We start from the raw sequence: 26,610 nt of genomic DNA on the forward strand, positions 1-26,610 counted from the left end.
GGACATTCTTCAAATTTTGGCGCGTGGTAAGGTCGCCGTGGATTCCCGGGCGGCAGAAGACCCACCGAGCGTGCAGCCTTTACACCTCGTTAGATGCATGCAAATCCTTCAACACCCGGATTCTTGAATTTTCAGCATCTATGAGGACCTCATCAAAGAGCTATACATATCCACGACCTTGACTATCGTTAGGTACGGGCTCACTCTTAATATTCTGGCCCGTTTGTTTCCGCCACATAAAAAAGCCCCCAAGATGGCCTTGAAGGACATGACACACGACCTGGAGAAGCTCGATTCTCACATCGACTCTCTCGAGAATGCGCTCAAGCCCCTGATCGATAGCCTTCCCGAAATGGCCAACGAGCTCCCGCTTCTCGACAAGGCTAAGATGTTCGCCCTCACAGCTTATGCCATCGAGTCTCTTCTCTTCTGTCAGTCATTTCCCCTTTCCGAACCAAGTCAGTCGCTAACACATTGTTACAGCTTCCCTCCGTCTGCAAGGCGTAGACGCCAAGGACCATCAAGTCATGACGGAACTCAAGCGCGTGCAACAGTACTTTGGCAAGATCAAGAAGGCCGAAGAGGTACCGGCCCAGCGGACCATGACCGTCAACACTGAGGCTGCTACGCGGATTCTCAAAGCGGATCTCGTAAGTGGCTCTCACCGGACAACGCCGAGAACACTGAACTAAATCTGTGCAGGGCGAGAACGACAAGAGTTTGAAGAAGAAACTGGAGGAGAAACTGGCTGAGGAGCGCGCGAAGGCGCTGCTCAACTCCATGCAGAGGCCCAAAAGACCCGCACCCGAATCACCGTCAGCCAGCTCCTCCGGTCCGGAGAAGAAGTTGAGAAGCTCAAAGAGGAAGAGCGCCGGCAAGAATCGCAACTCCTGAGCCGTCTATGTGGAAACGGAAGTTAAACAAATGAAGCACACAGCACGAACCGGATTTCCAAGGCTGTGGAATGGGTATCGGTAGTACAGGCCGTGTATTAGATGTCCCGGGGCATCAACACATGGGACAAACGAGCCCCTCTAGCTAGGCCACGTTCTCACCGGGCCAGATACATCTCAACAAGAGCGGGGCCTGATTGTGGTCTACCCAAGTGAGATTAAAGTTTAAGTATGATAGTGAGGAATTCATCACGGGGGGTAGTGGTCAACATTATTTTGTGCACTGGGAGATCGGATACCCTCGAGATAGACATAGATACCAAATAACGAATCACAATGAAAAAAGTCTCTAACTATTGTGATGTACCTGCCGACGCTCATTCATTTCAATTTCATCGCCACCCTGAGATGTTACATATGCATGCCATTACCCCCTTAGTTGCATAACCGACGCAATGACCCCTACCCCAAATTCCTGACCACGATCAAATTCGCCATCACTTGATTGGCCATATCTCGCCACTCACCCCGGCTCAAATCAAAAATCCGAGCTTTCAGCAGCAGTAGCGGCCAACCCCGGCTCGGCGCATAACTTCTGCCGATTTCCCTCCAGATCCGCATCTTCAACTTTCTCTCACACCAACACATTCTTTCCTTACGAGCCAGCCAAACATCTCACGATATACACACACTCTCCCTAGCCGAGTTAACGGACACGCACACACATCTTCAAAATGCCTCGTCAACGCTCCGCCGGCCGCCCCAGCGCCGCCCCCTCGCGCCCTACCGTCTCGGCCGCGAAGCCCGCCCCTGTCCAGTCCCGCCCTGCCTCGACCATGGCCGCTCCTCCCCAACAGCACGCCGCTCCCCCGCCTGCCGCCGCCGCCCCCTCGCAGGGCCCCGGCCTCTTCGGCCAGATGGCCAGCACCGCTGCGTACGTCTCAATAATCCTCTTCCGTCGTCAAGATCCACAATCCCCCCCGCAAGGAGTACCCCTCGAGTCCTCGGGGCTCTGGGGGCTGCTCCTGTTCACCCTTTTACAAACTCTACGAAGTGTAGCAGGGTCCAGACCAATACCGAGATGCTAACGAAACTTTTGAACAGCGGTGTCGCAATCGGCTCCTCCATCGGCCACGCCATCGGCGGCATGTTCGGCGGCGGCTCCTCCGCGCCCGCCGAGGCCGCGCCCCAGAACAACTCTCCCGTCGCCTCGGGCGAGTCCCAGACGACGCAGCAGTGGGGCAACAACTGCGCCGGTGCAACCCAGCAGTTCACAAAGTGCATGGACGAGCACGGCGGCAACATGCAGATCTGCAACTGGTACCTCGAGCAGCTCAAGGCCTGCCAAGCCGCCGCCAGCCAGTACTAGACGCTTTCCGTCCTCATGCCACGTCTCGTGTCCTTAACGGTCGGATGCAAACTTAGCGTGTGAGATAGTGAAGCCTAGCATGTTGACACGCTGTCATGTCTGGGAGGAGAGAAGAACGTTACATGTAGATTAATAGCCAAAAAGGGGTTTAAGGAAAGGAAATTCAAAAACAACAATCAGCGGCAAACTGTGCGCGGGGCTTCACGGAGTTGTGTATGACATGCATTGGCAGAAGCATGGAGCAAGGGGGCCTTTTCGACCAAATTATTACATCTCCCACGTTGTACAATAGATGACATTCCCACTCGTACAAGTTCGATGCTCTTCTTTCATCACTTCAGTGCGACGTGTTTGTTTGGCAACCATTCTCCTTACTCGTCCTTCTTCTCGTCTGGCCGCGGCTCAAAGTTCAACTACGACAGTCAGCTTTCATGCTTCATCTTTGCTTCTCTCTGGAATAGGGGACGGGTAAGAACTGACCGAGTTCCCGTTGTAAAGCTGATGGTCATTTTTCCGATCATTCGGGTTTGCAAACTGCGAGAACTTTCCCTTGCGCTGCTCCCTCACCGTAACAGGCTCCGCGCCACCCTCCTCCGCTGCCTGCCTCGAAGCCCCGATTTTGGAAAACACGCTCGAGATGAGTTCCCAGAGCCACTGCAGCAGCGTCAACGGCAGCAGCAGAAACCCTACGGCCATGCTCCCCAGAGAGGACCCTTCGTAAGCGCTGACGTGTGCGCCGACGGGCGCCAATACGAGAGTAGAAGACGGCGAGAGGCTCAGCTCTTCAAGACTCTTGCTTTCTTCTGTGTCGTCAATGAGCTTGCTCGGCAACGGCGCAAGCACGACTTTGAAACGGTACGGCTCCTTGCTCCCGTCCGCCCACTCGCTATCGACCCACGTTCGCACATCCTTGGCAAGGGTGGCCTTGCTCGGGAACCGCGAGCGAATCGTGGAACCGTCCAGGAGACGCACCTGTAACGCCGTCATACCGCTCGCAGAGGATGTCGACGGCGCAAGGGAACTCGACTCGAACCTCGTCAGCGCAGCTGCGACTTCACCTAGCTTTGGCGAGGACGCTTGGTTCCGGATGGCAGCGCGCTCTGCGGCCTTGGCCCGTCGCTCGGCGCGGTCGTCCTCGATCTTTTTCAGGATGCGCGCCTTCTCGTCCGCGGCATCCTGGCGCGCCTTCTTGAGGGCGGCCTTGTGGTTACGCGTCTGCTCGGTTTGCTTGGAGTTGTCTGTCTCGGCCTTCTCCGCGGCAGCGGCGCGAGCCGCTTTCGCTTTACGCTCGGATTCCATACGTTGAGCCTCCAGACGAGCAGCACGTTCTGCGAGGACTGTACGCAGGATGGCTGCGTTTTCTTCTTCTTGGGTTGGGGTGGCGGGGCCGCGGGGGCTAGAATCAGATGTGCTGGGTCTGGCGGGTGCGGTTTGGGTATTGGTTCCGGCAGCTGCGGCTTGGGGAGGGTTGGAGGGAGTCTCCTCGTACAGGTCGTCAGTCGTTTGAGCAGCCGGAGCGGCCGCTGGCGCCGCGCCTGGCTGAGGGGCAGCGGGTTGGCCCTGGGCACCGCTGAAGGCTGTGGTCACCCGTCTAACGAACTCATCCTTGCTGGTTCCGGCGGTGATGTACTCCTTGAGATCGCCATTCTTGATGATGACAACTGTAGGAGTTTTGGGAAGCGGGAAGATGGCGGCCAAGTAGCCCGCCTCTTCAGAGCCCTTCTTCAACCGGAGGGCGATAGCTCCATCTTGGAGCAGAGCTGCAATCTGAATTGTGTGAGCTTTGGAAGCATGCTGTCCACGGCCTTGTGCTTACAGTGCCTTCGGTCAGGTACTCGGTCTCCCAAGTTTGGCTCTCAGCTTCTTCGTCTAGCCTGTGTCAGTTATGCGGTTGCAAACGATGATGAGAGTGGGGTATATAAGCTCACCTGTGACAAAGCAGAAGACGCATTTGTTGTGCTGCAGCGCCGTGGCGATACCTTCTTGCAAGCTTCCTGTGAAGAACATGGTTGCAATTCTTGCCCTTCCAGCTATAATTCGGGAACTTGTGTCTTGCGGTAAATGGATTCGCTGGACCAAACCTTACAAATGCAACGAAGGGAATGATGTGGATCTCTACCCCAGACGACACATCCACGGTCGAATGGAATTGTACGTAGGGTCGTAAACTGGCTCACAAGCTATCGTCCAAAACTCGAAACAACCTTCGGCGTGCGAGGCTCAAGGCCGTGGAATCAAGCTTTCAGATAAGGTCGCCTACGTCAATGCTGCTGAGTGAGGATATCAGAAGCTTGACAGGGGACAGGTGTCGTCGTACGTTCAAAAGAGAAGACCTTCCTTACCTTAGCACGGGGGTGGCTAATCCCCTTGCATCCGGGAATGAATCCACCATGCGGTCATCAGCCAATCATATATCGTAAAAGGAGTCCCACACCGGACGCCACCTACAGCAGCTTTCTAAAAAATGCAGCTCAATCCGTGCTGAGCGTAAAAAGGTACCCTGGAAATGGAACCCATCGGTCCCAAAAAACCGAAATGTCCTGACCTCATCGAACTTCAAGCCTCCGACTATCCCACGCACCACCACCCAACCTACGGCGCGAAAACGACCGATTCACCATGCCACCTCCACTGCCAACACACGCCTTGCTCCGGCCTTCAGGTCTCACAGCGCAGACATGCCTCAGATCGATCGCCCGCCCCAGAATCCTCCCTCGTCACCGCGCGCCGACGGCTACACCATGCTCCTCCTCCCGCGACTCCTCAACCCGCAAGTTCCACACTACCCCGCGCGCCCGCGCGTCCGAACCACCCCCGGACTTCATCTCCATAGTCGACAACCCCCCTGACCTGGTCCGCACCGGCCGCCGTCACGGCCCGGGACTCATCATCCTCGCCCTGATCCCCATCACCGCCTTCGCCCTCGGCACATGGCAGGTCCAGCGCCTCGGCTGGAAGACGGACCTCATCGCCAAGTTCGAGGACCGCCTCGTCCGCGACCCCCTGCCCCTCCCGCCCAAGATTGACCCCGACGCCGTCGCCGAGTTCGACTACCGCCGCGTCTACGCGACCGGCCGCTTCCGCCACGACAAGGAGATGCTCATCGGGCCCAGGATGTGGGACGGTGAGCAGGGGTATATGGTCGTCACGCCGCTCGAGCGTGAAGGGGAAGGAACCACGGTGCTGGTGAACCGCGGTTGGATCTCCAAGGACATGGCAGACCAGCGGAAAAGGCCCGCGAGTGCGCTGCCGAGGGGCGAGGTCACGGTCGAAGGCTTGTTGCGTGAGCCGTGGAAAAAGAACATGTTCACACCCGACAACCGCCCGGACCGCTGGGAGTTTTTCTTCCCTGACGTGCACCAGATGGCGGAGCTGACGGGCAGTCAGCCCGTTTGGATTGAGGCTACTCTGGGTATGTAGACTGTCTGTCCCTGAAGGCTTTCCCCCTTCCTTGTGTGAGGGAGCTTGCTATAGTGTACATGCTGATGCTGACCCTTCCTCGTAGATCACGAGTTCTTCCGCGTCATGGATCTCAAGTCCAAGGGTATTCCTATCGGAAGAGCCGCCGAGGTGAACCTGCGAAATAACCATGCCCAGTACATCTTCACATGGTAAGATTCATTTGCTTTCCTCCGTTATTCTCCATGGTTTTCTCCACAGCCGATGCTGATAACTCATGACAGGTATGGGCTTGCGTTTGCCACCTCAATTATGCTGTGGATGGTCGTCAAGAAGCCCCCATCTGACGTCTCACGACGGGTGCGCATGAACAAACATTGGTAAGGACGCCCTGATCTCTTTGAGAAGAGAGAGCGAGAGCGGGAGCGAAAGAGATAGACCACGCGTGGTGGTGGGGGTGACATGAGATTGTTCAAGTCACTTCCTCCTCTCCTTCGCCGTTGGTCACGCGACGGCGCTTCTTCTTCGGCTCCGCCGGCGCCGGCGGCTTGGGCATCCTCAACTCCTGCAGCAGTTCCCGAGGCAGGTGCCTGTGTGCCAGGGAAAAGGGGGTAGCCGTCTGGCTGGTCTGTCGTTGTCTGTAAGAGTATTAGGCAAAACAAAATTTGTACAAAAAGCTTCTGTTTATAGAAACTGAAAAGGAAGTCGATACCCCCCAAATAGGGTCCTGTAACTTGATTGAAGGCAAAGAAAAAGGAAGGGAAAAAAAAGCTTACCTCCGCATAAGAGTGAGCATATCACTCTCGTCGATAGTCTTTCGCTTCGCGTGCCTCGCGTACGCCGCCAGGTCGTCGCCCAGCTGCTCAAAGAACCAGTCCGACGCCCGCTGGATCTCGGCCAGCGCCTCCGGGCCGATCTTGGTCTTGCTGATGCCGCTCGACCGCGCAAACGTGTTGGCCAACCTCTTGACCACCGCTGGCGGCAGTGACGGGTACTCCATGTTGTATTTTGACAGCTTGACGCCGGCTTTGGTCTTGCGCGGCCGGTGTTGCGGGCCGGCGTACGCGCTGGCCTTGGTTTCGTCGCCGTCAAGCCCCGTTGCCTCGGCCGCCTCGATCGGCGTCGAGCTGCGCAGGTCGTAATACGAGTTCCCGAAGCCGGCGTCCTCATCCACAGGCGGGTTCGGCTCGTCGTAGGCCGGCGCGATGTTCAGGGACGGTTGTTCGTCTGTGAACTCCGGCAGCGGCCGTGCCGGCGAGCTCAGTCCCTCCACCGCCATCATGAATGTGGTCTGGTTGTCTGCGTCCACTGGCACCTCGAACCCGAAGTCACTTTCCCTTGCCGATGCGAGCGTCTGTCGTCGAAGGGCCTCGTCCTCCACTCTGCTACCTGCGTCAGCAACCGTCTTGATTCAGAACGTGTCGCTCCTGGGGACACTAACCTGTCAAACGTCTCCTCCTGATCTCGTCCGCCCTCCTCGTCCAACGCACCGACCTCGAACCCAGGAAGAAAGCCTTCCCCGCCATCACCGTCATCGTCATCCAGGTCGTCATAGTTCCTGTACTCGCTCAGCCGCACGCTCCCCATCGACATCCGCGACTGTTGATCCGTATACGCCCTCCTCGGAAATTCAATCGTCGCATTCTCGTCAATCTGCGACAGCTCGGGTGCCACCAAATCATCATCGTCGTCGTCGACGTCCAACGGTAACGACAACCTCGGCCTATCGATGGGAAGCTCGTCATCGTCGTCGTCGTCCCCGTACGCCAGACTCCGGCGGTCACCGCCCGCGGTCCGGATCGGCAGGCTCGTGCTCGGCGCCCTCGAGCCCAGGTCGCTTGGCGAGGAGGATGATGAAATCGGCTGCGTGTTATGCTTCACGACCCGACTAAGCCCACGGAGGATGTCATGTATCGATTCGCGCCGCGGTCGGAAACTCTCGCGTCGCTTGTTCTTGCCGGGGGTCAGCGCCGCGGCACGCCGAGCGTCGATAGTACGATAGGCGGCGCGGGCGTGCGGCGTCGCGGCCGCGGTGATGGAACGGCGGCCCGAGGCGGAGAGACCGCGGTAGGCGGAGCTGCGGAGGGAGCTGCGAAGCGGGTTGTTGGACGGCGTGCGGAGGGAGGCGCGGCTTGACGGAGGGTCGAGGTTGGGGGCGCCGCGGAACGGGGTCGTTGTTGCATCAAGGGCGGGAGAGAAGAGAGGGTCATCGCCGTCTGCGCCCGCCGCTGCGGCGAGGCGAGTTGCGAGAGGTGTGCGGAGGGGTGGTGAAGACATCGCTGGGTGGTGACTGGGATACGGCGACACGATATCTGATCGTCGCGAACGGTAAGAGGCTGGTCACCACGCTGTCACGCTGTAGGCATAGCGTACAGATCAATTGGCCCGCGGCAATAACGCTTGTTCGACTGGACGCAGTCCGGAGCACGGGTGAAGTGGAGTTTCTTGACGGTCGTGGACGCGGTTTAGACTCCCACTGCGTCGGAGCTGTGCAGGACAACGCGACGCTCGACGCGCCTTCACGCCGTGCGTCGGCTGTCGTCAACAAGGGTCGATGACGCACGGGCCATACGACAAACCCCGCCTTTCCGGCCCCACAATCGGCAGCCAGCGGAACCGGCTCACCAAACGGTTTACCACAACTGCCTAACCTACTACCTACCTTCCCTACGTACAGAGGCGGAGGCGCCATCTAGAATAAAATCTTTGATGGAAGCAGGGTCATGCTTTCAGAACAACAGCTGATGTCACGTTCCAAAGTTTATCTAGTAAAAGCGAGCAACCCGAGAGAGCGCGAGAAAGAGAAGGGGGGGAAGGGGGGGGGGAGAGAGAGAGAGAGACGAACACTGACTCGGCCACAAACTCCCTTGCAGAAATCGCGCAGTTCGGCTTTGAAAGTTTAGATTCTGCGAGGTGGTGGGCTCAACTCCCTCTTTGCGTGCCTAGAAGTCTGAACGTCGAGTACAGTACACTACTGGACAAGATACATTTCAACTTCATTTCCAACACCGACTCAGGCTTGTGAGTCGGTTGTCGGCACCAACATGGTCGATCTCCACCCTGAAAGGTTTACGGGAACATGACGGATTCGAGCCAAGTCATTGGCCAGAGTACGTAATACCGCCTGAGCAAGAGTCTAAGTCGAGGGCTCACTTGATTCAGCATCACCACCCACAGCGACCATTCTCCCTTCAGGATCTCCATGACACCATATCGATGTGAATCTAGATCAAATGCCCTCCGTATGCTTCTGCTCAGCCCTACAGCTGATACCTCCTGGTCATGCAAGATTACCGAAACTCTACTCTGTTGACTCATTTTCCAATTTCAGTTCCCGTGGCGTTGCATCTTGCATGAGCCTGGCTTCTGGACCAAGCCTGATGGCACGTTATAGAGCCTGATTAGAAGTATCCTTCAGCAAGAGTTGATCACCAGGCTTGGCCTCCTTGATAGTAGCTGACCTCATCACCGATGCTGCGTGCTCGCGTTCAACTTGGACGTTGTAGGCGAGGCAAATAATCAGTAGCAGAAGTTCCCCAATATGATCCGACATAGGTTCTCGTCATGCAACATTATGAGGCTGTTAAGGAACATAACAGCACAGTCTGGAGTTCATCGACGACAGCCGTCTTGATCCTGAAGGCTTCCTGTAACTTGCAAACAACAAGATATCGCACAAAATTTCTGGTAAACTTGTGTTCATTACCGGTGTCGCATGCTTCATCAGCCTGAAGCCATCGATGGACAAGATTCCTCAGCCATTGTGCCCAACATATCAGCACCCGGTGCCTATAACGAAGCCATTGGATGTGTGGATTACGTTGCCCGCTGCCCATCGACCTCGCTAAGCTTTGGTAAAGATGAGCACAAGGGAACGGACGATGTAGTCTAAGTCAATCCGGCACCTGCGAACTTCGACTGTATGCTCACGAGTGCTTCGTAAAAAGAAGCCTTGACCGCCCGGTCTTCGTTGGAGAATACTGGGTGGCGACTCGGAGGGCTCCGCATGGGCCTGTTGTGCCAGTAAGGCTGCCGCTCTCGATCCATCCGAAGCTTGGTCTAGGGCTGCTGAATCGATCACAACAGTCGAATAGCGTGTTACCCGAGTATTCGAGAGGTGGGAAGAATAAAGCGAGCTTTGTTGGTGTCATCAATGACCCAACTGCCGCGGAAGTTTGTGCGCTTTCCCCATCGGGAACAAGATTACTCTTTGGGTAAGCTTGTTGCTATGGATGATGTCAGGGTCATTGCACGTACGAACTTACTCCAGGAGTTCAGTCAACAGCGAAGATTCTGACGGATGCTTCCAAGGGCGAGAATGTAATATGGCATGTTGGCGGATACTGCTTGTTGAAGGTTGCGAGCAAAGGACGAGCGCAAAATGCATGTTCCATAGGCAGGCGGCCTGCTACATATCCAATCACGACACATTCGATAGCAAAAAGACTGGGATTATACCAGGGAATGAGACGAGCCTCAAACTCGGCCCCAGAAGCCGACCCGGTGATCTCCAGCATAGCAAAACTTTCTCGCGACTGAACCAAGTGGCAGACAATGGGCCGAACTCCATACAGCCGACGGTTCCGTAGGAAGAAGCGGAAGAAAGAAAGAATCAAAAAAAGAAGAAGAAGAAGAAGAAGAAGAAGAAGAAGAGGCTATTGACCAACGTAGTTTGCCGGCGTTCGCAGTGTCGAACTGCATATTCAGGCGTATGGGCGCAGTTACATGGGCGAAGAAGCGATCCGTGCGATTTGTGACGAGTTCAGTCGGGTTCATTCATAACGAGAAACGAGTGACACCCAGTAACGTTTCGAGAACACCCATGTCTCCAACGATCCTGTTTAGCGTACGTAGTAGCACCTCTCCGGCTTCCCTCCAAAGCACACGTCGTGGACTGCATCACAAGTGGCCACCGCCGAGAAAATCAGTCATCTGACGAGTGTTTCTTCCATTTGACAGAAGGTGTTCCACAAGGAAGGGACCAGGCGGGTAAGGGAGATCAGAAGAGAGTGGGAGATGAGGTATGGTTGATGCCAGTCGGATGGACTCCGAGAGGGCGCCATGACGGAAGGTGGAAACGACGGCCTCTATTAAGTAGCAAATGATTGGAGTTGCCGACAAGGACGCGCAAGACAGAGGAAAGTACGACCAGGATATCTAATGGAGTCGATTCAATGATCCTGCCGGGCTCCGTCGAGGTGAGGCCAAGTATATGGGTTGATGTCAAGGTCGTGGGGTCAATAAAGTGTCGAGTCGTTGAACCACCGAGTCCTTTCCGACTCGGGGTTCGTCAGTCTCAGTCTTGGTCTTTGGGAACGACTTGTGAAGAGACGTGTGTTAGTGAGGTGGGTGGCCAATTCGAGTGGTTAGGCCAGGCATCCCTCGAAAACGTGGGACAGTGAGAACGAGGAGCTTCAAAACGTTCCTTGAGTGTTCCATCAAGGGCAGGCAATTTTGTTACAAGACGTGCGTCAAATAGCGCCTGAACCTTCGTTCTGGGGCGGGCGGCGAAAGGGGGGCGGACGTTTTCCTCCTCGCTTGGGTGAAGAGAGAGAGTGTGTGTGTGGGTGGGTGGGTGTGTGTGTGCGCAGGCGAACCACAAGGACAGCCAGACGAGACGGGACTGGACGTCGACGATGGCGATGGAGACGAACAAGAAACAAAGGGGACCCGAGTCATCAGAAACCTGGATCACAGAGGGAAATGGCAATGGCGAGGGGGGATTTGGTTGGTGAAGGAGTAGGAGAGGATTGCCGCGATTGACAGATATCGCGCCCAGCTCCTTGCAAGTTTCGCAAAGTCTCCTAGTCTCTGGTGGGCGGACCCGGGGGCTACCCCTCTTTTTGGATATGGTACCCACCTTTATGGCCGGCACCCCCCTTGTTTCCTTCCCTTCGATCTCGTCTCGTGGAAAAGAAATGGAAGGCAGCGTTAATTCTCTGGGAAGCCACGGGGTACGTCGGTTGACGAATGGGAGACGCCTACCACGTGTGGAAGAATGCCTCAGGGAAGGAGCTGTGTGTATCTACGAAAAGGGGAGAAGGGAAGGGGGGCTCAAATCACCTGCTCCAGAAACAGGTGGCCGCTCCGGTTGATCAAATTGCAAAAGCCCGATTCTGTTGGATGGCCGATCGGTGACAATGATTACATATTGAACGCTGAGATGGGGCTCTTCAGGGGTTCTGCCCAGGCTCCCCTGGAGCAACGTGAGAGAGCTCCCTGCGCGCACTACTTTTTAGCTCCTGTTCATCGCGAACTGCTTATGGTCGATTGCTTACCTGCAAGGTACCTAACCTTACCTTGAGAACTACCTAGGGTAGGCAGTGTAGCGTAGCCGTACGTGAACTTGATATGGTTCTACCTACATGGTGTAATCTGTAATTACTGCGGTAGACAGGCAAGAGCGACGAGTTTCCTCCTAAGCGTTTGTGCCACGGCGATGGTAGATCCGAAACAAGATGCGAGAGACTGATCAACAGCAGAGTTTCCCTCCTCTGCACATCAGATAATGAGAGGAACTTTGGGTACGGCAGCACCGAACCGTCATCGTCACCCGAGGTTTGACGTCAAGCCGGCCAATTTTTAGAGGAAGCGCCATCAGCTTGCCGTTGGGTTGGCGCCTGAAGAGTCTTGGCTCCTCGGAGACAGCACCAGTCATTGGCCTCTGGTCTCGACTCAAAGCCAATGAAAGGGGGCTTGTTTATATTGTTCGAGGCCACTGGAGTTTCTAGCTGGGGGTTCCGCGACACCAACACGACCCTTTCGATACCAACCATGTGGACGGACCAATGTTCTACTTCGTATTAGTTGAGAGGTTGAGTTGAGAGCGCTGCCTGCCTCAACACATCGTCTCCTCGTGAACTCATGCCACTCTTATATCTCTGACACTATCCAAGGTAACTCGGAGTAGGAGGAGTTCGGTCCCTTCCCACAGGACACATACGTCATCATCATTGTCGCCTTTCAACGGCCACTGAGTTAAGGTACCCTGTACCGCGTACGTACCCCCGGCGGAACGTCTGCGAGCGAATGCCAACCACCGACATTGGAACTGAAGTCTGCACGGACCACCATGTCACCCGCTGCCCATCCACACATGGCACCCACCTCTGGTGCTGCCATCCACATTCAACCATCCACCGTCCACAGTCCAAACATCCACACCCCTTCGCAGCATTCAGATACCAGCATTTGACTAGCCTGCACTGCACCTTGCCCGCCTGCCGGGTCTTCACCACCCAATCCAGCTTGTCCTCCTTTCCTATCCGTGCCAGCCTCCTCTGAACCCGTCGTCCATCTATGCCCATCCATTCAGTAGTATCCTGGTGCAGTGCTTACCAAGAGACCGAGGTAGGTTCGCACGTACCTACCTGCATTTTGTACTGTATCTAGACATGTACCTATACCGCTTACCTAGCTAGGTACCTAGGTAAGAGAGGTAAGTACTCCGTACACAGCACCTTACGGCCTGGTGGTGTACATAGTCTCATCCTCGTCGCCTCACATTGCATGCCCACCTACCTGCTTGTATCTGTACCTTCCGCCCGCTCCATCACGTCCTGGTCTCGCAACCGCTGGACACCTTGCTGCACTGTATGCTCATTGGCATATCTACTCACCAAGCTCCCACTGTCCGGACCAGTACGCTTCCAATTGGGGCAGCAGGCACACAAGGTCAAGCGCGTCGACGCCGAAACTGTTGCAGCCAGGAGCTCCTTGCTGCCCGTGACGCACTGCACTGCACCTCAGCGCATGGCATCGCATTGCATCGCAGGCCAGACCGCAGGCCGGTACGTGCCATCCCCCTTCTCGCCTCTGAGGTACTGAGGTACGTTACCAAGGCGGTCTCCCAATCCCATGCCGCGTGTTTAGGTACATTGGCCGCCCATACAGAGTACATTGCCTTGCCTTGCGTCGCCTGCAACCGTACCCGTATGCTCTGTATCGTACCGTACTGCATCGGATCCTCTTTTCCTCTCTCTCTCTCCCCTCTCCCTTGCTCTCTCGCGTCGTCCAACCATCCACCGCCATCTCCTCTTCGTGCCCGTCCACCACTCTTGAAGCGGCGTCCGTTCCCGATTTGCTTCCACCGCCCTGCCACCGCACTGCCCGAGTTTTCTGCCTTTGTTTGATCACAAACTCCAGATCCTCTCTTCTTCAATAACAAGATTGCCGTGGTTGGGCGCTTTCAATCAGCACATCCCGATACCGAATTCTTTCGCCGTTCCATACGCAGATCGTACCTATCCTGGTGAGTGTGTGTTGTGCCCTGTCCTGTACTGTCGTCCTCTACTACCTCCCACCACTTCGACACACCACCCACCCCCATCCTGTCGGCATCCCCTTGCCCTACCCTGTCCGCCTGTCCGTCTCTCTGTCTCTCTGTGCGTCCCTTTGGCCTGATCATACTGTTTGTACGGATACCTACCTATCATACCTACAACGAGGTACCTCTCCTTGCCTTGCCGTACCTGTGCTTTCCCTGCACCTCACAACGACTCTACCGTTCTCTCTGCGACTCTAAACCGCCTCTGCCCTGCCCACCCTGACCCCCGACCCCTCCACTTCCCTTCCCTCAGGTTTCCCAATTGCCCCCATCCCCACTTTGCCTGAGAAGAAGGTTAGATATACAGGGTACCGTTATCACCCTTCCAGCTTCACCTCCTGCGGCACTAATCCCTTCCGCTGTGTCAAAACATTTCTGACCTCGACTCTTTATGCAGCCACAGGAGCCCACCAGAGCTTAGACTACGCAACTGTCTTTTGCTACTGCTGCGCAGTGTGTCTGCTTCATTTTCCACCACTCCAACTCTGCTCTACCACCTGTTTGTACCTGACCTCAACCTATTGCTCTGTTCTACCCGACCTGACCTTGCTGTCAAACAGATACACAGAAACCAATCGTCTCTCCGACCGCTCCTGCCTTGTCTCGTCTGCTCTTGCTACCTGAATATTGTCATCGCTCGGTCTGTTCGACACAACACGGCACGCCACGACTGCCAGGCCACTCGCCTCGTACAATCATACTATACTGTATACCGAAGCACTCTACGCTGCCATCCGTAATTGCGAGTCCCTAGGACTACTAAGCATCTCCGAGCGATCGCCGCCAGAGAACCGCTTGCCGTTTTCCCCTGTTCTTCCAGCCACTCAGCAACCTTGCGTCGCACTTGATCTCCCAGACTCCCCTCTCGGATCGATAACCAATCCGACGCCGCCTCTCTTAACCCGCGAACTCTATTCGCGCTAACAACTGTTGTGGAATCCAACCTCACGTCGCCATCTCAAAATACTACAGAAATGGCTCAACCAGGAGTCCAGTCCCTGAAGGTGCGTCGCGCCGGCCGTCGCTATCGACCGACTTGGGTGGAATGGAGCACAAATGCTAACCGGCTTCATCTCGCAGTGTGTGGTGACAGGTGACGGTGCTGTCGGAAAGGTAAGCCCTCCTTCAAAACGATGTCCTTCTATGCCTGTGACTGACGTTTCTTACAGACATGCTTGCTGATTTCCTATACAACGAACGCCTTCCCTGGCGAGTACATCCCTACTGTGTAAGTACTGGAACCAGTGTCCGCAAATCTTGTTAGGCCAGGTCTGACCAGCTTCTAGCTTCGACAACTACTCGGCGAGTGTGATGGTCGACGGAAAGCCAATTAGTTTGGGATTGTGGGATACTGCTGGTCAGGAGGATTACGACAGACTGCGACCTCTTTCTTACCCCCAGACCGACGTCTTCCTCATTTGCTTCTCTATTGTCAGCCCGCCATCATTTGACAACGTCAAGGCCAAGGTATGCCGACCTGCAGTCTCACCACGCGGAAATCAGCACTAACGATGCGCAGTGGTACCCCGAGATCGATCACCATGCACCAAACATTCCCATCATTCTCGTCGGTACCAAGCTCGATTTGAGAGAGGACCCCAACACCCTCGAGTCGCTCCGCCAAAAGCGTATGGAGCCTGTCTCGTACGACCAGGCCCTGATTTGTGCCAAGGAGATCAGGGCGCATAAGTACCTCGAATGCTCCGCTCTCACACAGAGGAATCTCAAGAGCGTTTTTGACGAGGCCATTCGGTAAGATTGACGCCATGGCTAGGAGAATTCAGCTGACAAGCCTCTAGCGCCGTCTTGAACCCCCGACCTGTCGTCCAGCAGAAGAAGAAGTCCAAGTGCACGATTTTGTAAACGCGTTCAAGTGATCTTCAGCGTTGCAGGTTAATATTGGAAATGGTGTAAAGAGGTGGATTACACAACCAGTTCTTCGCTACCTGTCCGTTAAGACTGGACCATGTTGCACGTCTCTGTGCCTTGCGCTTATTTCAAAGAACGACACTACTTTCGGAGGCACACTGCAGAGAGCTCAGCTCAGCTCATCCTGCGAAGATCGCAACGACCCCAACTATTCGATTTCGCTTACCTCCCTTGCCTGGCCTTGTTACAGACATGGCTATGTATCACAGATACGTTGCGGCGGTGTGACGAATGGAATATGCTTTGTTGTCGCTTCTCTCTTTCTTTCGCCTGGGAAAAGACTGAATATGACAACCGCAAGGGGGAGAATGGACGTTGGTAGCAGGCAAGCTTTGCATCTCATTACACAAGGATATCCCAAGTTTTCTGTAGATAGTACACACTCTCACAAAGACACTACTTTTTTTTTTTCCACGGAGGAAACTAGACAGTAGGCTAGGAAGGGATACGAGCTTCGCCTTGAGAATTTACTTTTACTGCAAATATCCCTGGGTATCTAACATGAGACCTGGTGCTGGTCCGTCCAGTGAGACTGCATAGCCCGTCTATACCACAACTCCTGGTGTATCCAATATTGAACAAGCCCAAGTCGAGCCCTGACCCGAAGTTCGACCGCAAATCTCCGTGGAATACAAGGCAGAATCCCCACCGTCTACTGATACATCATGGCCAGGCGGCTCGGGTGGATGCTGTCCTGCTGGGAATTCACCCCGCCCTGGGCCGCCCGCTGCTTCTTGTAGTCCTCCTCCTTCTGCAAGCGCTTGGCGCGGTTCTCGTTGAGGTGGGCGTTGCGTTCCTTGATCTTCTCCTTGCGGAACTTGCTCTTGCCGCCGCCGCCAGCACTGAATAGGTTCGTTAGCATGTGCTTTTTATTGTAGTACGAAGGTTTGAGAGGTGAAGAAAGAGGAGTGTTTTTGAATAGAGAGTCTGGCAGGGGGCTAATGAGACGGGGGCACGCACGAAAGCTCGAGGTTGATGCGGCGCGCGGGCGATAGGCCGTCGTCAAACTCGGTGTGGTGCATCTTGTCGAGGCAGGTGCGCATGTTGGAGCCGTTGGAGAACTCGAGGAAGGCAATGCCGCGGCAGATGTTGGGGTTGCCGTCCTTGTGGAGGCAGCGGACGGCAGTTGGCTTGTAGGCGGCGAAGTGCGCCATGATGGACTCCTTGTTGGCCGTGTAGGGGAGGTTACCTGGGCACCATCAATCGCGTCAGTACTAGGAGGAGGGGGGGAAATTCTCTCATCTGGGCTTGCGGGAGGTTGGGGGGAAGCGACGAGGACGGTCTCGAAGCAATTTTGAATCCTAGGCCGGAGCAGGGAAGGGGGAGGGACAGCATGGCTTACCGACGAAGACAATGTACTTCTCCCTCTTTGCTCCCTCGGCTGGGGTCTCTTCCTCGCCGCCGGCTGCCGCAGCGGGTTCGACAGCCTCGGCGGTAGGCTCGTCTTTGGACTTTTTCGACTTCTTAGACTTCTTTTCCGACTTGGCGGGCTTCTCTTCGGCGGCGACGGCAGCGGCAGCGGCGTCGCCGTTGGCCTCCTTTTCCTTCTTGTCTTTCTTTTCCTTCTTCTCCTTCTTCTCCTTTTTCTCCTTCTTTTCTGTCTTGTCTTCGTCGTCCGCGGCGGCGGGCTTGGACTTCTTGCTCTTCTTCTCCTTCTCCTTCTTGGAGTCCTCCTTAGCGGCGGGGGGATCGACGTCCATGGCCGAGGGGTCGGCTGGGTCTTCTGTCGAGGCCTCGGCCGCTTTGCGGGCCTCCTTCTCTTTGCGCTTGCGCTCTTTCTTCTCGGCCTTGGATTCCTCGAGGGGTATGAACTCGGTCGCCGGCTCGGGATCGGCCGCCTTCTTTTCTTTCTTCTCCTTCTTCTCCTTCTTTTCGGACTTGGGCTTCTTGGTCACGGCGTCGTCCGTGGAGGCGGCGGTGGCCTCGGCGCGCTTGCGCTTCTTGGAAGAGAGCTCTGCGGAGGCCATTTTTGCGGCTTGGAGGTACAAGAGAGAGGAGGGTGAAGAAGAAGAGTCGGCAAAGAAGAATAGTTGTGGCTGCGAGAATTGATTGTTCTGCTGGGAGAAGGGAAGAGACTTGAGGAACTGGGTATCGGAAACCCGATCGCACTTCCCAATTAAGGCTGTGGAGCAAAAAGACGCCCGACCAAAATATTTCAGACTTGTTGCCCAGGAACTGGTAGGCTTTGCTCCTATCGCAGGAAAAAAAGTTTCGGTGTGGGGAGATAAGGGAGTTTTGAAAATTTTAGTGGGGGCGCCTCTCGCTGGCACGGAGTCTGCACCGACCGACTCTGGCTTAGAAGAGGACGGCGGACTGGACGGCACGTAATAGTGTGCGACGGCCAGTTCGGCAGCCTGGTGGGGCGACTGACCGGGTCGGCACCACGGAGATGGCCAGCGGGCATCAGATCTAGGATGTGGCTTTCCATGTGGTTGCACTGCATATCGTGGATTTTTCTTTTATTTCAGTCAGCATCAGGGTATGTATGTATTTCAACTTGAGGTAGTGGTGTTACCTTACCTAGCGTTGCTGAAGCTGTTTGAGCTCCAATACCACATCTACACGGCGTTAGAGATATTCTGAGCAAATTAGCACGGGAGCAAAGCAATTAAGCACTGGCAGAGGCCCTATATGATTTAGTTCCCTTATCATATCAATATTTACATTATTAAATTATCAAGTGACTGGACTTTGTATATTTTAGATGTCTACGTGCATGACGGAAACGCAGTTCCAGATTGAGGAACCACACGACACCTTTATGAAGGTAATCAGGACGCAGACATCTATCTGACCGACAGAAAAGTACGTAGCAGCACCTTAAAATTAAGCGAGTTATGATTTAAAGATCTTTCAGCATCTCTAGAGACACAGAAATGATCCTCATGATGGGCAACCAGAAGCTGATGTGCGGGTGAGAGCCCATGAGCAGATGTCCAGGGAAAGAGCTGGATTTCTAGCGCTGGTTCCAGCGGATGCTTCAGCGCACTGTGCGCGCTGCAGTGGTCAATCTCAGCAGTACCGCTCTGCCAGCCCAGGCGCAATCTCGGTGGTTCCGCCGGCGATGCACAGTGCGAAACTGACTTTTCCTCACGAGCTGAAATTTTCATGGGCGGCAAGCTCACGTTCAACAACACCAATCCTCACCCTCGCCGATACCCATTTATCCGACTTGTCGCTCAACGTCACACAACCTGACAGCGCTTCTTCACCAGAGACATCGACTAAAAAGGCCAGAAACTGTATCACATCCACAATGTCCAACCCCAAGAAGAGATCGGCGCCGAGCCAGGACGGCGAGGGCCAGAAGAAGAAGAAGAAGAAGTCGGCGTACCACGTCGACGAGACGCTCCTGAACAGCGAGCTGGGCATCAACGAAGCTTTCGCCGTCATGGACAACCAGCTACTCGCCGACTACACCGCGCAGAAGATTGCCCGGTTCGGCACGGATCTAAGCCCCGTAGAGGTGTCCGACCTGTCCATCTCAGGTGAGTTCTCATCCATCTCCGTTTGCCTCTGACATTAGGGGCTGTAGGAAACTCTCTGATGAGAGGCTGGATGGCACTAGCCCAGTATCGGTGAAACATGGCTAACAGACGACGGCAGCAAACTCCATCAAGGACACAACGTCTTGGACGGAACCCAGAGCCCTAGAAAAACTGCCCGAGTTCCTGGAAAAGTTCGCCGACAAGCCCGAAAGTCTGAGCGCGGCGCCCAAGAAGAAGGGCACTCCGCACACCATCATCGTCGCCGGGGCCGGACTGCGGGCGGCGGACATCGTGCGCGCCGTGAGGAAGTTTCAGACTAAGAAGAACACCGTTTCGAAGCTTGTAAGTCAGCGCCTCTCGCCTCCCGGTTGTTCTACGCATCGACAAGCGCCATGTTGTTCCTTTTGGGAGTTTTTCTCCCCATTCTTGTTTCGGGGATGAGATCTAGTCTAACAGAGGTTTGCAGTTCGCAAAGCACATGAAGGTGGATGAGCAGGTCAAGTTCTTGCAGAACACGCGGACAGGCATCGCAGTCGGCACGCCGGCGAGGCTTATGGAGTTGGCCGAGAATGGTGAGTATCGCTGCCCTCCTTGTTTCCTCTTTACTACAAGAGGCAACCCCCACCCCCTTACTTAGCTAGTAGAGAGGCTGACGGACGAGGGGGGGAAAGGGGCATTATCACTGGAGAAGCTGCAACGCATCGTGGTGGACGCGTCGCACATTGACCAGAAGAAGCGCGGCGTCATGGACATGAAGGACACGATGCTGCCGCTCGCGAGGTGGCTGACGCGGCAGGAGTTCAAGGAACGGTATGTGGACGATAAGAAGCATTTGGACCTACTATTCTACTAGGTGGGGAGGCGTGGAGAAGTTGTCTAAAGCACGAAGAAGAGAGAACCTACGGGCAGAGAGTCTCATTGACTGGAAGGGGCGGAGGTGCGAGCAGCGAGCAGCGAGCAGCGAACAATCCGACTGCATAGCGCGGCTTTGAGGTCCGCGGTTTTGAAGAGTGGGGGGATGAGCTCGGAAAGTAATGCACAGAAACATGATGCGAGCCCATACCAGTAGTTTCCTGGTCGTCTTATGAAAGTGCTTGGCTAGGCGCCAGGGCAAATTGAAGTCCACGGGGGAAGCCGCTTTCGGTTCAAATGCCGCTCCATTTCTCTTAACTTGAAAAGCCTTTGCTATTGTGATTGAGACACCGATGACCATTGTATCTCTTGGCGGCATGGCAGATCATCGTCGGCGATGGGTGACCGTTCAATGCGCTTGCACCGGGACGCAGAGGAGATGTTTGGCTTGGGAGATATGCTCCCACGGCATCATCCGTCAAGGTTTCCTATTGTTAAGCTAAAGGGCCAGTGGTGGATGACAGCTTTCTTGCGCACATGGGCGCGCGAGGGAGCCGCGCCATGAAGTATGAGAACAGGGGCCATGCATGCAACCGTCACTTAGGGTAACCACCAATGACGACGACGGCGAGGCGGCGGGTATGTATATCAGGTCCCGACATCACGACGGTGCTCAGCGGTCCTGGAGCATTTCGGAGGAGCCCATATCTCGAGGGCAGGGGTTGCGTGGTCGGAGCCGACGCCGGGTCGATCGGGGGTGTCTTACTTATCCAACCCCTGGCCTGGCATCTCGTTGATCCGGCACCTTAATATTAAATCGAATCCGGACGAACGTGGGCCGTGGGGACGTCTGAGGAGCCCCAATGCAATAGCAGACTGGGGAGCAAGGGAATCGGGGCCGAAGATTCCGCATGAAGGGGAGACGGCCATTTGGAGGCTTGCTGCAGGGTGCGTGACGATTCCCAGATCTGCGGTTACACTGGTGAAGGAGGTGAATGCTTCCATTCGGCCGGGCGATGTGAGATGACAGGCCGGGCGCGGAACAGGGGACGGGGCCGGGGACTGGCGTGACACACTTTGCCCAAGATCGACGTCGAGGGGTCAGTTTGGGAGCGATAAGAGGGGCCCGGCGTGTGTCGGTGGACTCACAAGCTTGTGGTGTTCGAGAAGAGAGGGTATTGGGAACCGGCCGAGGTTGTTACTGGTCAACTTGGTGGTATCTTGCCGGGTTGCATGAGATGGGAGGATTTGTAGGAGTTGTTGCCGTGGACTGAGTCACAGCATCGGCGGGCGTTAATAAACGAGTGGCATCAAGGTAATGCAGGTAAAGTAGAAACCGGACGATAGACGTTGAACGTTGGTACGAAGAGTCTGGGACGACTCCCACCCACCAGGGAGACTTTGGTTCGATGCATACTTTGGAGACACCTTGCGATAGTGGTGCATTTATAATAGAGATGATCGACTCGGACTATAAAGGACGAGATGGAAAATCAAAATTAAAATCGGGGGCCCCTTGAGACGCTTGAGACAGGCGTATGTATCCACGGGTTTCGCGATTCACCCGAAGCATCCGAATTCAACTATGGGGAGCGAGCGTGGCCGTCAGGCCTTGGCCCTTTCCCATTTGCCCCCTCTCTTGGATTGTTGGCGATGCCACCTGGTCTTAGAGGCAACTGCACCGTTGCGGTTGTGTTCCGTGCGTCGGTTCGTGGTGATCTGCTGGATGGGGTGCTTCAGGTTGGCACTCGATCCGGGGGAGATGCACGCATCAAGTCTCAAGCGGAAATCTACGGTCCGGATACCACCTCTATTTAGATACAGCCTCTTCGGCCGACGCGATGCGGGTTGGGTTCGTCGAGTGGCCATTTCTTCAGCGAAGACAGTGCTCGTCCTGGACTGGAGAGGGGGAGCTAGGCTCCAAGAGGATTACTTCGCAGTACTGCTAATTACGTAGCCGTCTGCCGATGATAGACGTGGCGGTGGTGTGAGCTCTGTGTATTTCGAGGGCCGCCGTGCTTTGCCCCGGTTTATTCGTTTTAGCCCGAATTGTGGGGGCGGCCGAGGCCGGCTGCAAGAGTGACTGACTGGCCTGACTGGCGCGGTGGAGGGACGTTGATTCGACCTGATTGAACTAAATGCTGGCCTCTGTTGGAGTTTTCTCTACTCAGAACACTGAGACCAATTGTCCGGGCATGGCCAGCAGTAGGTAACGTAAAAGAATAAACAAGATTCAAAATTAAAATAAAAAAATAAAATAAAAAAAAGTAGCCGTGACGAACCTGACTGGCCCTTTTGCCTTACGATTGACATGCTGCTGTCGCCCACAATTACGCGTCGTGAAGGCGCATAGCAGCAGTCGTCACCTCTTGCTGTAATACCGTATTGCTCTCACCTTGTAGTCATTGGCCGTGCTCGCTCGTCTCTTCAGGTCTTACCAGCCCCCCCCTCGTCTAGGATGTTCAACTGCGCCTGGCCAAGACTACGCGGCCGGCCCGCATTCTTTGCCTTGCCTTGCCTGACGTGTCTCTCTGTCTGTACGCTAATGCGCACTGCCATTCGGTAGTCTCGTCCCAACATCCCAGCCAAGACATTCCATAGCCTGTTCTTGTCGTTTTCCAGATCAACTCTCTTTTTCTTTTTCTTTTCTTTTTTCTTATTTCTTTGGTACAGCTTCCTTCTTCAGCGCCTTCACGTCCTGCCCCGTCGAGTTGACCGACCATCACAGTCCGTCCGACCTCGACGCCATCAACGGTCCATGACCCTGACGTACCTACATATGGTAGTACATAGTACAGTACATCAACCCCGGTCCGCCATCGTCGCTTTCCCCCACGGTCTTCCCCCCTCTTGGTGTCGATTGTCCCACGTTATTCCGTCCTCCGTGTGCTCCCACGGCCGGTCACCAGACCTGAGCTCTGCAGTGTATTCGCACAGCGCACCACCATCCCACGTCCGCCCGTGTATCCAAGGCCACATTTCCCACCCGCGCAACACCCAATCGCTTACCTCGCCGATCAACCCGTCATATCGGACGACCTGTTCGTCCACCAACTCATTCAAGCCATCCTCGAGCATCTCTCTCGCATGAATCTCCTCCGTTTCACCCCTTGTCTCTCCACCTAACCACGCCCCCTCCAAGCTGGTAACTCGAATCCGTTCGTTCACCCGTCTTGCACCCAAACAAAGTTCACGCCCTCAGCTCCAAACGACGCCTGCCCTGGCCGCTTGCTTCCTTGGCCCGTCCCATCCCCGAAAGTTGGCTGCCGCCGTCTGAGCTGGAGCCTCCCATCTCGTGCTACCTACTCGAGCCCTTTTGCGCCGGGTCGCCTGACTCTCCTTGACCTCTCAAAATGGCCGACCTCCGCTCCTCCCCCTCCGAGGACGACAACTTGCCCTCCCCCAACGAACAGCGCGACAGGACGAGCAGCATGTCACTAGGAACCACGGAAATAACAACAACACCTCCCTCCCAGAATGGGGGGGTCACTACGTCCAACGGCGACGCGCCCGCCGGTGCCGAGACAGCTTCGGCGCCTACTTCCGAGGTCTCGCGCCAGGTACAGGATGTACTGTCATCAGACGTAAGGCCGTCGCCTGCTTGTCCCTAAACTCTTCCGAATACGCTGACAATGGCCCAGATCGGAGTCGCAACCATGCTGAACCAGCTCAAGGCGAGCATCGCCTCTGCCAAGGTGAGCGGCCATTGCTCCTACGGCCCCGCGTCCACAGCTGCTGACGGAACTATAGGAATTCGCCCTCTTCCTCAAGAAGCGATCGCACATCGAAGAGAGCCATTCCTCCTCCCTCAAGAAGCTGTCCCGCATCAGCCAGGAGACGATGCACCAGCCCGATCACCGACAAGGCACCTTCGCCCAGGCCTACAGCGAAATGATGTATATCCACGAGCGCATGGCCGAGAACGGCTCCCAGTTCGCCCAATCACTACAGATGATGCACGACGACCTCCTCGAGCTCGCCGCCGTCGCGGAGCGCAGTAGAAAAGGGTGGAAGGCGAACGGCCTGGCGGCGGAGCAGAGAGTGGCCGAGCTAGAGGCCGCGATGCGCAAATCCAAGGCCAAGTACGACAGTCTGGCAGAGGAATACGACCGCGCGCGCACCGGCGACACCAGCAGGAACAGCGGCAAGATGTTCAGTCTCAAGTCCAAGTCGGGACCCCAACACGAGGAGGATCTTTTGCGCAAGGCCCAGGCCGCCGATCAAGACTACCAATCCAAGGTGCAGACGCTTCAGAGCGAGAAGGCGGAGCTGATTGCGAGGACAAGACCGGAGGCCATTTCCGCTCTTCAGGATTTGGTCAAGGAAACGGATTCGGGCCTGGCGCTTCAGATGCAGAAGTTTGGTAGGTCGAGTGTCGTCGTCTTACGGGCCTGACAGAGCTAACGCAACCGCAGCGTCCTTCAATGAGAAGCTGCTCCTAAGCAACGGTCTTAGCATTAGCCCAATCAAGGGGCACGGCTCGGGGGGGTCGCGCAGTCTTCGCGAGGCCGTCATGGCCATCAACAACGAAAAGGACCTCCACGATTACCTCGTCTCTCACTACTCAAGGGTGGCAAACAACAATGGCGAAGTCAAGTACGAAAAGAACCCGATTCTGGCCACCGCCCGCCACCCGGCAATGGGCCATCAGTCCAATGCGTCAGTTTCGAACGTGCTGCAGAATTCGGGGCCGCCACCTGGTCAGGGTCAACATCAGCAGCAACAACAACAACGAGAGATGCCGCCTCCTGCTAGACCAGGGGGTCCTCAACAGCCCGTCGAGCCTCTTCGGGATTTTGCGCCGCCGAACATGCCCGTACCGCAACTGCAACGACCGTCGTCTCAACATCAACATCAGACCCCTCAGTCGCAACACGGCCGCAGCTTCAGCGCCAATAATATGGTTAACCAGCCTAGCCAGCAACAGCAGTTCCAGTCAAACCGCAACTCGGGCGTGGTGACGTCGAAATACAATGGAGGCGCCATGGCATCGCAAGGACCACCGCAGCTCGGAGCTCTGCCATTCCAGACTTCGCAGTCGCCTCCCCAACAACAGCAGCAGCAGCAACCAGCGTCGCCGCCGCCGCAAAGCCAATACCAGCCGCCTCAGCAGCAGCGACAGAGTAACCCAATGCAGCAGTATCCTCCACAGGGGCCCCCTCCCGGAGCTGGAGGATACCCCTCGCACAACAAACCGCCTTCCGGTCCTCCCGGGCCAGCCCCGACTGCCGCGAGTCCCGTCTTCGGGCTAAGCCTCACTCGCTTGTATGAGCGAGACGGCTTGCCCGTGCCGATGGTGGTTTATCAGTGTATCCAGGCAGTGGATCTCTATGGACTCGGTGTTGAGGGTATCTACCGACAGTCTGGCTCATTGACGCATATCAACAAGCTCAAGACCATGTTCGACACGGACTCGAGCAACCCCCTCCTGGACTTTAGGAATCCCGAAAACTTCTACCACGACGTCAATAGTGTCACCGGCCTGTTGAAACAATTCTTGCGCGACCTCCCTAACCCCTTGCTCACCACGGAGCACCACAGCGAACTGATTGAGGCAGCTAGTGAGTTTTTTTTTTTCCTCTCTTTTTATATATGTATTCCCATATGAGCTCTACTAATCATTGCCAGAACTCGAGGACGACATCGTTCGCCGAGACTCCCTCCACGCCATTATCAACAGCCTGCCCGATCCCAACTACGCCACCCTGCGCTCGCTGACGCTGCATCTCCACCGCATCATGGAGAACTCCCATATCAACCGCATGAACTCGCACAACCTGTCGGTTATCTTCGGCCCCACGGTCATGGGCACTGACCCGTCCACCAGCATCGCCGATGCCGGGTGGCAGATCAAGGTCGTCGACACGATCCTGCAGAACACCTATGAGATCTTTGACGATGAGTAGTCGGCCATCTTATGGACATTGCTTGCACTCGCATTAGCGTCATTGTTTCTCCACAAGCGTAGCGGCACGAGCAAACCTCCCATTTGCCCTGTTTCATCCCAGAGTTAACGGGTCTGTACATGGAAGAGGCTTCAGCATACACAAACAACCCATGTATTACCGGCACATAATGAGCGTCTGGCGGCTGGCGGGTCTTTATGGCCATTATACAGCACGCATACATGCCTATCAGCGGCTAATTAGTCTTCGGCAGAGTGAAATAGAAAAACAAGGGCGGTGGCGGCGTTGCCGGGGGGGAGGGGGGGGAATATTCTGTCTTTTTTTTTCTTCTTTCAGGGATACCAGGTTTCTGCTCAGAATCGAAGCGAAGCACAGCGCGGCGCCGCGTCATATGCGGCGCCCTCGTCGAGTTCTCTTTTCGCATAGCTTTTTTTTTTCTCAGTCTCTG

General features: G+C 55.5%; 9 protein-coding genes across 9 annotated transcripts; 6 read left to right on the top strand and 3 right to left on the bottom strand.

Annotated features, from left to right (window-relative positions):
* The first annotated feature begins 122 nt into the window (after window positions 1-122).
* LY79DRAFT_703566 (Sas10/Utp3/C1D family protein) lies at window positions 123-1,232 on the top strand. The gene is made up of 3 exons (XM_060564971.1): window positions 123-431; window positions 484-650; window positions 703-1,232. Exons 1-3 carry the CDS (start codon window positions 254-256, stop codon window positions 892-894), a joined length of 537 nt encoding a protein of 178 aa, XP_060414246.1. The 5' UTR covers window positions 123-253; the 3' UTR covers window positions 895-1,232.
* A 395-nt stretch (window positions 1,233-1,627) lies between these two features.
* LY79DRAFT_515370 (uncharacterized protein) lies at window positions 1,628-2,262 on the top strand (the record flags this gene model as incomplete). The annotated part of the gene is made up of 2 exons (XM_060554706.1): window positions 1,628-1,827; window positions 1,998-2,262. The coding sequence occupies 2 exons, from the start codon at window positions 1,628-1,630 to the stop codon at window positions 2,260-2,262; spliced, it is 465 nt and encodes a 154-aa protein (XP_060414247.1).
* Window positions 2,263-2,477: 215 nt separating this feature from the next.
* On the bottom strand, window positions 2,478-4,269 carry LY79DRAFT_686653 (UBX domain-containing protein; the record flags this gene model as incomplete). The annotated part of the gene is made up of 3 exons (XM_060564664.1): window positions 2,478-4,056; window positions 4,079-4,131; window positions 4,191-4,269. The coding sequence occupies 3 exons, from the start codon at window positions 4,267-4,269 to the stop codon at window positions 2,692-2,694; spliced, it is 1,497 nt and encodes a 498-aa protein (XP_060414248.1). The 3' UTR covers window positions 2,478-2,691.
* A 612-nt stretch (window positions 4,270-4,881) lies between these two features.
* Window positions 4,882-6,045, top strand: LY79DRAFT_515313 (SURF1 family protein; the record flags this gene model as incomplete). Its single annotated transcript, XM_060554698.1, has 3 exons — window positions 4,882-5,674; window positions 5,768-5,873; window positions 5,946-6,045. 3 exons carry the CDS (start codon window positions 4,882-4,884, stop codon window positions 6,043-6,045), a joined length of 999 nt encoding a protein of 332 aa, XP_060414249.1.
* Window positions 6,046-6,358: 313 nt separating this feature from the next.
* Window positions 6,359-7,938, bottom strand: LY79DRAFT_686657 (centromere kinetochore component CENP-T-domain-containing protein; the record flags this gene model as incomplete). The annotated part of the gene is made up of 2 exons (XM_060564665.1): window positions 6,359-7,046; window positions 7,103-7,938. The coding sequence occupies 2 exons, from the start codon at window positions 7,936-7,938 to the stop codon at window positions 6,434-6,436; spliced, it is 1,449 nt and encodes a 482-aa protein (XP_060414250.1). The 3' UTR covers window positions 6,359-6,433.
* A 6,671-nt stretch (window positions 7,939-14,609) lies between these two features.
* Window positions 14,610-16,209, top strand: LY79DRAFT_199884 (ras family protein). The gene is made up of 6 exons (XM_060551450.1): window positions 14,610-14,991; window positions 15,068-15,100; window positions 15,157-15,215; window positions 15,274-15,454; window positions 15,507-15,739; window positions 15,787-16,209. Exons 1-6 carry the CDS (start codon window positions 14,962-14,964, stop codon window positions 15,848-15,850), a joined length of 600 nt encoding a protein of 199 aa, XP_060414251.1. The 5' UTR covers window positions 14,610-14,961; the 3' UTR covers window positions 15,851-16,209.
* Window positions 16,210-16,398: 189 nt separating this feature from the next.
* Window positions 16,399-18,190, bottom strand: LY79DRAFT_553971 (uncharacterized protein). Its single transcript, XM_060557827.1, has 3 exons — window positions 17,259-18,190; window positions 16,877-17,105; window positions 16,399-16,758 (listed from the first exon to the last, which is right to left on the bottom strand). The coding sequence occupies exons 1-3, from the start codon at window positions 17,881-17,883 to the stop codon at window positions 16,569-16,571; spliced, it is 1,044 nt and encodes a 347-aa protein (XP_060414252.1). The 5' UTR covers window positions 17,884-18,190; the 3' UTR covers window positions 16,399-16,568.
* A 982-nt stretch (window positions 18,191-19,172) lies between these two features.
* LY79DRAFT_515448 (U3-containing 90S pre-ribosomal complex subunit-domain containing protein) lies at window positions 19,173-20,257 on the top strand (the record flags this gene model as incomplete). Its single annotated transcript, XM_060554714.1, has 4 exons — window positions 19,173-19,404; window positions 19,523-19,746; window positions 19,871-19,976; window positions 20,076-20,257. The coding sequence occupies 4 exons, from the start codon at window positions 19,173-19,175 to the stop codon at window positions 20,255-20,257; spliced, it is 744 nt and encodes a 247-aa protein (XP_060414253.1).
* A 3,352-nt stretch (window positions 20,258-23,609) lies between these two features.
* On the top strand, window positions 23,610-26,162 carry LY79DRAFT_515376 (RhoGAP domain-containing protein; the record flags this gene model as incomplete). Its single annotated transcript, XM_060554707.1, has 5 exons — window positions 23,610-23,840; window positions 23,898-23,951; window positions 24,007-24,619; window positions 24,672-25,817; window positions 25,885-26,162. 5 exons carry the CDS (start codon window positions 23,610-23,612, stop codon window positions 26,160-26,162), a joined length of 2,322 nt encoding a protein of 773 aa, XP_060414254.1.
* Window positions 26,163-26,610: the final 448 nt, after the last annotated feature.

The sequence above is a fragment of the Colletotrichum navitas genome (assembly GCF_030913465.1).
Source record: "Colletotrichum navitas strain CBS 125086 chromosome Unknown LY79scaffold_29, whole genome shotgun sequence".
In the NCBI taxonomy this organism is placed as follows: Eukaryota; Fungi; Ascomycota; class Sordariomycetes; order Glomerellales; family Glomerellaceae; genus Colletotrichum; species Colletotrichum navitas.

Excerpts from the sequence above, each read along its gene's own strand:
- LY79DRAFT_703566 (XM_060564971.1), top strand. The coding sequence starts at position 254 with ATGGCCTTGAAGGACATGACACACGACCTGGAGAAGCTCGATTCTCAC. Across the intron at positions 432-483 it reads CATCGAGTCTCTTCTCTTCT|CTTCCCTCCGTCTGCAAGGC; the intron begins GTCAGTCATTTC and ends ACATTGTTACAG. Across the intron at positions 651-702 it reads GGATTCTCAAAGCGGATCTC|GGCGAGAACGACAAGAGTTT; the intron begins GTAAGTGGCTCT and ends AAATCTGTGCAG.
- LY79DRAFT_199884 (XM_060551450.1), top strand. The coding sequence starts at position 14,962 with ATGGCTCAACCAGGAGTCCAGTCCCTGAAG. Across the intron at positions 15,216-15,273 it reads GGCGAGTACATCCCTACTGT|CTTCGACAACTACTCGGCGA; the intron begins GTAAGTACTGGA and ends ACCAGCTTCTAG. Across the intron at positions 15,740-15,786 it reads GTTTTTGACGAGGCCATTCG|CGCCGTCTTGAACCCCCGAC; the intron begins GTAAGATTGACG and ends ACAAGCCTCTAG.
- LY79DRAFT_553971 (XM_060557827.1), bottom strand. The coding sequence starts at position 17,883 with ATGGCCTCCGCAGAGCTCTCTTCCAAGAAGCGCAAGCGCGCCGAGGCC. Across the intron at positions 17,106-17,258 it reads GAAGTACATTGTCTTCGTCG|GTAACCTCCCCTACACGGCC; the intron begins GTAAGCCATGCT and ends GATGGTGCCCAG. Across the intron at positions 16,759-16,876 it reads CGCATCAACCTCGAGCTTTC|TGCTGGCGGCGGCGGCAAGA; the intron begins GTGCGTGCCCCC and ends GAACCTATTCAG.